Below are 11,495 nucleotides of genomic sequence, written 5' to 3'. Positions count from 1 at the left end.
AAAAAATACACTTTTCTTGGTAGCCATGTGATAAGAAGCCCTCCCCACCCTGTCCCCAGATAAGAGCTTTTTAGTTTATTTTTGTGGTCCACAAATTGGTGAAGCTCCGCTTTCGCTTTCTTCAAGGCCTTCATGTCAGTGACAAAGCTGTGTATTCACTGAACCGGGCCATCTGCCTCCTGTGTGCAACTGAAGACTACACTTTCCAGCCTCCCTTGCAGGTAGGTGGGGCCATGTGACTCCATTCTGGCCAATGGAAGGGAAGAATGCAAATTTAGACTTCACCACAAGACATGCTGCAGCATCTTGCACATACTGGCTCCCGCCCCCACTGTGTGCAAGGCTGAAAGCAAAAAAATATGGTATGATGGAACTGACAATGGGAGGAGGCTGGAGGAAAGCTGTCTGATCCATTGGACTGAGATAGAAAGAAACTTTTATTGGGTCAAGTCCCTAAGATTTCAGGAATTATTTGTTACTGCAGCAGAGCACAGCCCTACTCACCCAGACCTTTATGAAAATCATTCCCATTTTCTAATGAATGAGAAATTAATGGGACTAAAGATCTCCTCACTGCCAAGGAGGAAAACCAGGCACTGAGGAAAGACCCTGCTATGAAGAGGCAGCACAAAGGGAAGATGAGGCTCTAGGCTGGGGCCATGGCTGTCCCTAGAGGATCAGTGATGGGGCAAATCACCTCCCGACCCTGAGCACTATGAACCAGCGAAATCAGGCTGAAAAGATGAACCAGAACAACATCAAAGGTTCACACGTTCACACGGATATTCACCAGCCTCAGCTCTCAGAGTCCTGGAGCCACGTTCTTCTTCCTGCCATCTGCTTCCCCAGGTGTCAGGGTTAAAAGAGCCACGTGTGGAGGCAAGCCAGTCTAGATTCCAGTCAGTTCACCTCTCTGAGCCTCAGCACCCTCCTCTGTAAAGTGGGCACGATAATAAAAGTACTTCAGTCATAGCTTCTATCATGAGGCTCCAACAAGATGGTTCACGTCAAGAACTTGGTGGCTAGTACACAGTAAGTGCTCAATAAATAGGCCAAGGGGAGGGCACTGGGAGCCACCACCAAGGACACGAGGCAGAGACCCACTTTGCTACATCCTAGGGTCAGCTCTGGGGAAAGGTTTTGACCCCCCAGCACAAACCACACGGGCTCACTCTCCAACCTGTAAGTCTCTCTCCCCCTCCTCCCTCTCGGCCAGATTAATCCCAGCCCCTTTGAGGTCACAGGCTGGGCTCCTTCCCTCATTTCCACCCTTCCTGAGGCCAGAGCTGTGACTAGGTAACTCACTTAGCCCTGAGTGTGTGTGTGTGTGTGTGTGTGTGTGTGTGTGTATGTGTGTGTGTGCGCGCGTGCACATGTGAGTGTGAGTGAGTGTGTGTGTGTGAGTGTGTGATGGGGCAGGCAGTGTGGAGCCATGTGACTCCTGCCTCCCTCTCCACCACTCATTAGCGGGAGGACCCACACAGATACTTCTTGTTTCTGCACCTCGGTTTCCTCATCTGTATGACAAACGTAATGATGGGGCCTGGGTCCCCCAGGAACTAGGTGGGTTTGCTTAGGACATGGATGTCGAGGGCCCCCCCAGGTGCCCTTTCACCAGCACAAAGTCCCGAACTGAGATCCTACTTAGCCCCACGTTTTAAACGATTTTTAAATAAAAAGGAACTCAGGAGATGAATTGAGGACAGATGATCGGTACTCACTGGGCTGTCTCTTTCTCACTCTACACACACACACACACACACACACGCACACACGTGCACGCACACATACACACGCGCGCGCGCATACACGCTTGAGAAATGGGGGGTTTTTGAGAAATGCTCTCAAAACAAAAACAAAAACTCTGCTTTGTTCCGTGTAAGCAGCATTAAAAATTCACCAGTTGTGCGGAGTAGGAGGGCCGGGAGTGCAGCCCCAGCTCAGAACAGATTGCTGGAGAGTTCGGGCCAGCGAAGCAGGGACTTGGGCCTGGGGAAGGCCGGGGGTGGGGGAGGGGGCCGGGGAGAGTTGGGAGCTTGGGACCCTGTGACCAGTGTGCCTTCGAGGCTGGTCACCCCCCTGCCACAAGTCTCCATCACAAAGCCCTGTTTACTTCTTTATCACCCTCATTGCAATCTTGTTTATTTATCTGCTTACTTATTCCTTGTGTTTCCTGTCTGGTCTGGAATCTAAGTAAGGTTCTTGAGAGAGAGGTTATCCTGGTTCTAGGAGCTGATGCAGAGCCTGGCACACAGTAAGCACTTAATATTTGTGAAGGAACAAAAGGATGAAGTGAACAAATGAGTAAATGGATGAATGGACAAAAGACCAAGGACGAGGTACAGCTGGTCAAGAATGGATGAGACAGTCTTTCTCTAGCTCGGATCAGAGTCTGGTACCCACGGACCAGCAGCAGCCAGGAGATGTGTGGCCCTAGAACTTCAGTTCTCTGGGCCTCAGTTTCCTCAACTGTGAAATGGGGATTATTGTGCTACCCACCTCATTAGATTGTTTTGAGGATTAATGAAAAAATCCATATTAAACATAGTTCTGTGCCTGGCGCAATGGTCTATAGTTTTATTCCCTGAGTAGGGAGGTGGGGGTGGCACATACACCAGCTCCCACTACTCAAATGAAAAAAAAAAAAAAAATCTCAGATTCAGTTCCTAAGATCCAAGGAGCTTCTCACTCCTTAGCAACTCCCAGCTGAGGCCGGTGAGGGGACAAAGGTCTGTACTAAGTGAGTTATAAAAACAACTCTGAGCCAGGAACCTCTGAGCCACCCCCCAGCCACCCATACACACGCGCACACACACACACACACCGCCAACCCAGGATTAACTCTGGCCTGCCCAGCATGCTCTGCTTCTGGCAGGATTTTGAGAAAGGAAAAGAGGGGTGGGGGGGGTAGTTTCCCGTCTCAGTACTAATCCCCTCAACTCTTCAAAGCACTTTCCGGTCATTTGATGCTCACAGTGCCTCCTGGAGGAAGGTGACAAATGAGCAAACTGAGGCCCAAGAGAGGCGATGCGCATTACCTGAGGATAACAGGCCAGTCTGGGGCTAGAACCCGTTTCTCCTGACCTCCAGACCCACTCTGTCTGCTGAACCAGCCCAGATGTCCAAAGCGCTGAACAGACACTCCATCCTCTCATCCCAGGGGCAGCTACCCAGCAGGTTTGCCGTAAAGGCTCCCAGCTGAGCCCTTGGCAGACATCACTAATCAACTGGAGCACACACCAAATCCCTTTCAACCCAGGGTTCTGGGCAGACACTACCAATCAATCAGGGTTGGCCTAGGAGATTAAAAGGATCCTCAGCCCTGCTCCGGCAGGGAGAGCTGCCTGGTGTTCTTAGCACAGCGCCTGCTCATTGGCCAGTATTTAGTCCGTGGTTATTGAGTGAGTGAATGAATAAATGAATGAATGGGTGAGTGAACAAACAAATGGGCACCCAGCTGGTATCAGGTGCTCGGGCAGAGACCCCAGGTGAGAGATCACATCCGCCCTGTATGCACATTCCATCCATAAGTACAGAAATCATTCAAAAGGCCAATGAATCCAAAAGTAGCAGCGGGGGTCTCCAGTCCTCCCCTGCTGCTCCCGGTGCCCCCACTTCCCCAGAGTCCTGGGATTGCAGCCACTTCTCCTTCCTTGCTCTGTGACCCCAGGCAAATCACCCAAGCTCTCTGTGCCTCAGTTGCTTCATCCATAAAATGGAGATGATAACCAAACCTGCCCCAGAGGTTGGTGTGGGGCTTCAAGGAGACCAGCATGCGACGCGCTTGGCCCAGTGGCTGGCACAGAGCAAGAGCTCCAAAAAGCCAAGCTGCTGTCAACCTTCCACATTACATTTGAGGACCTTGAAGCCAGGAGCCATGATGTCTTCCTGGGCACTGAGCCTGTTGCCCAGGACCATGCTGGGCAAACACAGACCTGTCCTTAACCTGTGCCTGGGACAGTAACAGGATGACGGTTCTTCAGGGCAGAAGGAGGGTTTCCCCGGCTCCAGGGCCCCAGCCAAGCTTCCCAGTGCCCATCAGCCACAGAACAGCCTTCTTGGGGTACAGCAGGGGGCTCCCTCGTCCAAACACCACTGGCTCCACAGCCTCAGAGAGGACTCAGCAGTGACCCCCGTGGTCAGCTGTGCCCCATGCCTTCTCTGCCACTGTCGACAGTCCCAAAGCTCAGTCCCCACGGAGCAACGCCCACTCCAAGCCATGGAGACAGCAAGCTGGGGCAGCCAGAGGCTGGACTGGGAGGTGGGACGTCGGGGTTCCAGTCCCAGCTCGGGGCGACACCTCAGCACATCCTTCCTCCTCTCTGGGCCTCAGTTTACCCATCTGAAGTTAGGGGTGGGGGCAGCCCGATGCCTAGGACCCTTCCAATGCTAAGTGTCTTCTGCATACTTACATTTATTGACTGATTTATTTCACAAATGTTTATTGAGTGCCTACTGCATACCAGGCCCTGGGCCTCAAGCTGTTCTCTCTGGTGAAAGGCTCCTCCCCCTCCTGGGCCTCTCAGTCTCAGCTTCCTGCAGGAAGCCTTTTCCAGGCCAGCTTTGGGGTCTCTCCCCTGCCCTCCTCCAGCCCCGACTTTCCTATCACAGACTTATCGCTCTGTGTCTTCTGGTCTGTTTATCTTGTCTGCTTCCCTCTGAATTGTGGCCTCCTGAGGGCAGGATCACGTCTTGTTCCCCCGACCCATTTGCAGGAATTCCAGAGTAGTGTTCTGGAAATACCTCTTGGGCCACTGAACAAAGGAATGAATATGTCAATTCCAAATCTCTCTCCCCCTTCCCCCTCCACCCAATACAAAACCCTCAATTACCCTTTTGTCTCTGCATCCTCTTCGCCAAACCAATCCCTGGGAACCCACCAGGCAAGTCCCAAAGCTGACCAGGGTCCTTCCTGGCATGTCTCCCACTTCTGAACTGGGCGACCAAAAGGTGCCCACAGGCATATGCGGCATTTCAAGGTGTTCACGGCTCCACTGTGGGGCTGACACCACCTGGGGTTTGACGGGAGCCCAGGTCCCGACAGGTTCTGTGCCCTGCTCCACACTGTCCCAGCAGACCCTCGGTAAATATTTAGGCATTAATTAACTTCCTCCAGGAGGCGGTGACTCAGGGCCAGATGTAATCTCCCAGCTCCGGGGGGAAAAGGTGAGCGCCCCAACCTTTCTCAGGTGCCCAGACCAATAAGGCCAGCCCTTCATTCCAAGAAGCCTGGTCTCACTCAAACCTGCCCCCCTGCACGCGTGTGCACGCAGATACTCACACACACACACGTATACACCCGACGCCCTGGACGGTCTGTAGTACCTGCTCTGAGCCGTTGAACATCCGAACAGAAGCCTTATGTGTGCCCCACCCATTCTATAAACGTTTGTGAATTCCTACTGTGTGCCCCCCAATCTTCACTACTCCCAGGGGCACCAAAGAGCTCAGCTGTTCCACTGCCTCCTGCAGCAAGTGTTTTCTTACGACAGCTGCAGCAACTCCCCCGTCCAGGCCACCCCAAAAATGATCAAGGGTTTTATTAATCTGGACAACTGCTCAGCCCTCCCCACTAGCCACTTCTTGATTCTTGAGAAGGAGGGGAGACCAAGTGAATGCGGGCCCCAGACAGGAGGGCCCAAAGAATGGGGCCACGCAGACGGAGCTGACCACTTCTCAGCTGGCCCCAGGGAGCGGAAGAGCCTTAGCAGAGCTCAAACTCACCTCGGGGCAGAGGCTAAGTGGGTGGGGGGGCTGGCTCCCCTGCCCCCAGCCTGTAGCTAGGGAATCCATTTCCATCCCTACCTGGTGTCCCATCTGGACCCCCAGGGTTAGGGGGTGCAGCTGTGAGAATGGCTGTCAATGATGAGCTGAGCTTGGAGAGACATTTGCTCCTTCACGGATCCTGCAGGCCCTGGTCTCACAGCAGTTGTCAGGATAGTGGTGGGGTGTTGATGAAGTCAAGGTTACGTTCGCCATGAGCTGAGCCCTGAGAACTGGACTCAGATCCACCCAAGGCAGAAGCAAGCAGCTGATTTCAAAGAACCTAAAGCGAGTTCCAATCCTGGAAACAGACCTGGGTTCAAATCCTGCCTCAACCTCTTCTTGGCTCAGTGACCTTGAGCAAGATACATATTCTCAAAGTCTTCGTTCCCCCAACAAATTCTCAGCAAGCACAGAATGAAGGCCCCAAATCAGCATTAATAACACGCGCTTGAGATGTGGCACATATATACAATGGAATATTACTCAGCCAATAAAAGAAATGGAGTTATTTGTAGTGAGGTGGATGGACCTAGAGTCTGCCATACAGAGTAAAGTAAGTCAGAAAGAGAAAAACAAATACCGTATGCTAATGCATATATATGGAATCTAAAAAAAGAAAAAGGTTCTGAAGAACCTAGGGGCAGGACAGGAATAAAGATGCAGACGTACAGAATGGACTTGAGGACATGGGGAGGGGGAAAGGTAAGCTGGGACAAAGTGAGAGAGTGGCATGGACATATATACACTACCACATGTAAAATAGATAGCTAGTGGGAAGCAGCCGCATAGCACAGAGAGATCAGCTCAGTGCTTTGTGACCACCTAGAGGGGTGGGATTAGGGAGGGTGGGAGGGAGATGCAAGAGGGACGAGATATGGGGATATATGTATATGTATAGCTGATTCACTTTGTTATAAAGCAGAAACTAACACAGCATTGTAAAGCAATTATACTCCAATAAAGACGTTAAAAAAAAATTACATTCTTGGAATCATGCAATGTGCCAGACGCCATGGGTCCCAGATGTGACGGTAGAACCAGATAGGACCTCCCGCTTCCCTCCACATGCTAATGATATCTCAAAGGTGAACTTCAAAAATAAACAAATGGGGGCTTCCCTGGTGGCTCAGTGGTTAAGAATCCACCTGCCAATACAGGGGACACAGTTTCAATCCCTGGTCCGGGAAGATCCCACATGCCGCGGAGCAAATAAGCCCGTGCGCCACAACTACTGAACCTGCACTCTAGAGCCCGCGAGCCACAACTACTGAGCCCACGTGCCACAACTACTGAAGCCCACGTGCCTAGAGCCCGTGCTCCGCAACAAGAGAAGCCACCGCAATGAGAAGCCCACGCACCGCAACGAAGACCCAACGCGGCCAAAAATAAATAAAATAAATAAATTTACTTTAAGAAAAACAAATAAATTAACGAACGAAGGCTTTGTGTGTCAAGACAGGCCCTGAGGAAGTAAGGAGCAGTATATTTTTATTCTTACAGGTACTGTCACATAAACAAGTTCCACTCCTGTGTGTTCCTATCACCAGATCACCAATAGTATAGAAGATGCCCTTTCTCACAGTTCCCCTAAAATGTCAATCCTGGCTTCTCTGGGTGGGGGCAGAAGAGGTGCTTCTGATCACAGGGGCTCAGACCAGTTTGAGATTGTTCACAGATGGCATGGAAAGGCCAGAGCGCTGGATCTGGAGCTGTGGGACCTCAGGCAAGTCCCTTCCACTGTCAGTGTCCCAAGTTTCATCTGAAAAGTGGGGTACATGCTCCCTAAATCTGTTTTTACCCTTGATGCCTGGCACTGAGTAGATGCTGAAAAATTGTGTGAGGAAACAAACCTGGAGAATTCTTAAGTCTGAGGGGAGACCCAGAAAGTACAGAGTGGGCAGGCTGGGTCTCTTTCCTCCTCCCAAGGGATGAAGCAGGTGCTGAGGACAACAGGCCCAACGAAAGAGGAAACTCAGAAGAAATCCCAAGGAGAGGGGGAAAGAGCAGGAAGTTTGTTCCTGGGACCTCGTCCCACCCCAGCCCCGCCCCCAACCGCCCCCAAGGCCCACCTAGCCCCGCCCCCAAACGCCCCCCAGGCCCACCTAGCCCTCATACTCTCTGTGAAGCCTCTTCCTCCTTCAGGGGCCAACCCTCAGGCAAACCACTTCAAAGACACCCTCCCACCCAGGCGCCCTGGACCCCAACCCCCCTCTGAGCAGCAGTCACCCCCTTTCAGGCTTCCCAGTCCAGGAGGAGAGCGCCCTGGAGATCGTCCCCACCATATCAGGCCCCAGCTGGGAGGAGGTGGCCCGTAAACTGTTCAGGACAAGAAGGAAAACAAAAGTGTCAACAAAAGTTAAGAGGGCGAGTGCCTCGGCCCTTGGTATTCGCCTCCCGTCTGGAGCTCACAGTCCTGGTAGCAATCCGAGCCCTGCCCCTTAGGAGCTGTGGGATTCCCACGAGTCACCCCACTCCTCAGAGACTCAGGTCCCCGCTCTGCCTGCAGTCACAGGGAGGGAGTCAGGGCGCTTCTGGCAGGGCCGGCCCCATCCTAGGCACTTAATAACAGTCCCTAGTGTCATTATTATTAGTTAAGAAGGCAAGGAAAGGTTACAGAACCGGTGATTAGGACACTGGATGTCAGCTCTCGGAACGCCTTGAGACCTCAGCGGTTTGCGAGGGGCACGCCTCCAAGCCTCCTCTATCAGAGGAGACCAAAATTCACCATGTTTTGGTTTCTCCCGTCAGACAAATGGGGAGGCCGGCCCTTCCCCGAGTGTTCTCTGAATCTCCTCAGCCCAAAAGTCAAGGAGTCAGGCCCAACATACTCGGCGGCTGAGGGTACCTCGAAATCTCTTTCTCCTGAGGAGTCCCCAAAGGTCAAGCCGGCGGCCCCACTAGTCTCTTGCAAAAACCTTGCGTCCCGCGGGTCACCCGGGGGCGGTAGGTATGAAAGGAGGTGCCGCGTGGCCGGGAGTGGGAGCCGCGCTCACCTGCCGCAGGTGAGGCCCAGCCGTGCGGAAGGGGGAGGAGCCGTAGCAGCAGCACGCAGGTGAGCCGACCCCCGGCTCCCAGGAACTAGGCCGAGGGCGGCCGCGGGCTCCAACGTGGCGGCTGCGAGGCGACCCATGTCGCAGACAGCGGCCTCGGTGGCTCCGAGTCCCGCGCGGCGCCGCGGCCACGGGAGAACATTCGAGGCAGCGGCGGCGTTGGAGGCCCGGGGTCCGTTCGGTATTTGAATAGCACAAAGGAACCGCCTTGGTCTGATTGGCCAGTCTAGTGGCCCCGGGGCGGGTAGCGTCTGTCACTCGGGAGGTTTGGAGCACTCTTATTGGCTCATCCCGTGTGGGGCGGGGCCCGGACGCCCGGCTAAATAGCTGGGGCCGGGGCCGGCCGAGGCTCATTGCTTTGGCGCCGTCTGGGGAGCACGAGCCCGCGGGTGGCGCGCAGCGCATGGTGGCGGCTCCTCTCGGAGCGCAGCCGACCCGCTGACCCGGACTCCGTTTCCCCTGACCAGCACGTCCCGGAGGCCGGCTGGAGGCCGAAACAGCAGCAGCATTAGCAGCAGCAGCGGTCGCGGCTGCTCCGCCGCAGCCGTCTCCGCGGGAGCATGGAGTGCGCCCTGGACGCCCAGAGCCTGATCAGCATCTCCCTGCGCAAGATCCACAGCTCCCGGACCCAGCGCGGCGGCATCAAGCTGCACAAGAACCTCCTGGTGTCCTACGTGCTCCGCAACGCGCGCCAGCTCTACCTGAGCGAGCGCTACGCCGAGCTCTACCGGCGCCAGCAACAGCAGCAACAGCAGCAGCCGCCCCACCACCAGCACCAGCACCTCGCGTACGCGGCGCCGGGCATGCCGGCCAGCGCGGCCGACTTCGGCCCGCTCCAACTTGGCGGCGGCGGGGACGCGGAGGCGCGCGAACCTGTCGCCCGGCACCAGCTGCACCAGCTCCACCAGCTCCACCAGCTGCACCTCCAGCAGCAGCTGCACCAGCACCAGCACCCTGCGCCCAGGGGCTGCGCGGCGGCGGCGGCCGGGGCGCCCGCGGGCGGCGCGGGGGCGCTCTCGGAGCTGCCCGGGTGCGCCGCGCTCCAGCCGCCGCACGGCGCGCCCCACCGCGGGCAGCCCTTGGAGCCGCTGCAGCCGGGTCCTGCGCCGCTGCCGCCGCCCGCGCCCGCCGCGCTCTGCCCGCGGGACCCTCGCGCCTCGGCCGCCTGTTCCGCGCCCTCCGCGCCCCCAGGGGCCGCCCCTCAGGCGGCTACCGCCGCCTCCCCGCCCGCCTCCCCGGCCCCCGCCTCCTCCCCCGGCTTCTACCGGGGCGCGTACCCGGCCCCCTCGGACTTCGGCGTGCACTGCAGCAGCCAGACCACCGTGCTGGACCTGGACACTCACGTGGTGACCACGGTGGAGAACGGCTACTTGCACCAGGACTGCTGCGCCTCCGCCCACTGCCCCTGCTGTGGCCAGGGCGCCCCGGGACCCGGCCTGGCGTCCGCCGCCGGCTGCAAGCGCAAGTATTACCCAGGCCAGGAGGAGGAGGACAACGACGACGAGGACGCGGGCGACCTGGGGGCCGAGCCCCCCGGGGGCGTCCCGTTCGCCCCCTGCAAGCGCGCCCGCTTCGAGGACTTCTGCCCGGACTCGTCCCCGGACGCGTCCAACATCTCAAACTTGATCTCCATCTTTGGCTCGGGCTTCTCCGGGCTAGTGAGCCGACAGCCGGACTCCTCTGAGCAGCCGCCGCCGCTCAACGGGCAGCTGTGCGCCAAGCAGGCGCTCGCCAGCCTCGGCGCCTGGACTCGAGCCATTGTCGCCTTCTAGGGACCCCTGAGGGCACGGGGACCCGGGGCCCCGCGGGGCTGGGGCCAGACAAAGACTCGGCCAAGGGGCGAGAGGAGGGAACGAACGGGCACCCGGCCACTCGGGGCTGAGCTGGGGGCGAGCAGAGGGAGATGGCTGATGTTTTATAAATTGTAAAATAAAAGAAAAAGAAATCTAAGATCTTGGACTTTATTTTTGCAGAGAGAAAAAGCGCCTATTTAAGTATGCTTTGTGTTTCTCCTACTCTTTTTTTTTTCTTTTTATTGTAGTGATTGCAGTGGTGTTTAGAGAGGAGCCAGCCACGTGAGGAAGGGCTGCTGCCCGGCGGAGGTGCCGGGCAGCCGGGGGCGAGGCAGGGCGCCCGGACCGCCGGGGCGCGCTGGGGGCGCAGCGCAGGAGGGCGCGGGGCCCGGGGCTCCGATTCCAATCAGTTGTCAGACCTAGGAAGCCCGGCGCTCCGTTCTCCCGAGTTCCTCCGTGGGGTGAGGAATGGGTCTTGTGAAATCCTGAGCAAAAACAAAGGCAAACTCTATCTCCGAAAGGGACGTTTGGGTCACATTTCCTCTCTGGGGGCGGCCTCCAAAGTTCTCAAAATGAGAAGGCAGAAATGAAAACACTTCAACTTTTTTTTTCTTTTCTTCGCGGGGCGGGTGTCTTGAACCCCTCCTCTCCCCGCCCCTCTGGCTCTGTTCTCCTCCCCTCCTCCACCCGTCTTCCAGACTCGGGGGTGGCGCCCGACACCCCGACACTCTCGGACACTGTTTGGGGAAGGGGTGGGGGGCGGGCACAGCCGACTACATTTCCCATCATGCCCAGCACTGCGGTCCTCACTAAACAAAAAAGGAAGTCGATTCCTTCACCTGGATCTCCGGCGGCCCCGAGGGAGGGAGGGGCCGGGACCGCCGAC

At 56.3% G+C, this 11,495-nt stretch overlaps 1 protein-coding gene across 1 annotated transcript; it reads left to right on the top strand.

Annotated features, from left to right (window-relative positions):
- Positions 1-9,229: 9,229 nt before the first annotated feature.
- Positions 9,230-10,721, top strand: IER5L (immediate early response 5 like). The gene has a single exon (XM_079926536.1). The coding sequence runs from the start codon at positions 9,377-9,379 to the stop codon at positions 10,586-10,588; it is 1,212 nt and encodes a 403-aa protein (XP_079782662.1). The 5' UTR covers positions 9,230-9,376; the 3' UTR covers positions 10,589-10,721.
- Positions 10,722-11,495: the final 774 nt, after the last annotated feature.

Source organism: Stenella coeruleoalba (assembly GCF_951394435.1).
Source record: "Stenella coeruleoalba genome assembly, chromosome: 7".
NCBI classification, from domain to species: domain Eukaryota; kingdom Metazoa; phylum Chordata; class Mammalia; order Artiodactyla; family Delphinidae; genus Stenella; species Stenella coeruleoalba.
Note: the sequence above shows the minus strand (reverse complement) of the source record. Positions and strands in the feature narration are given on the sequence as shown.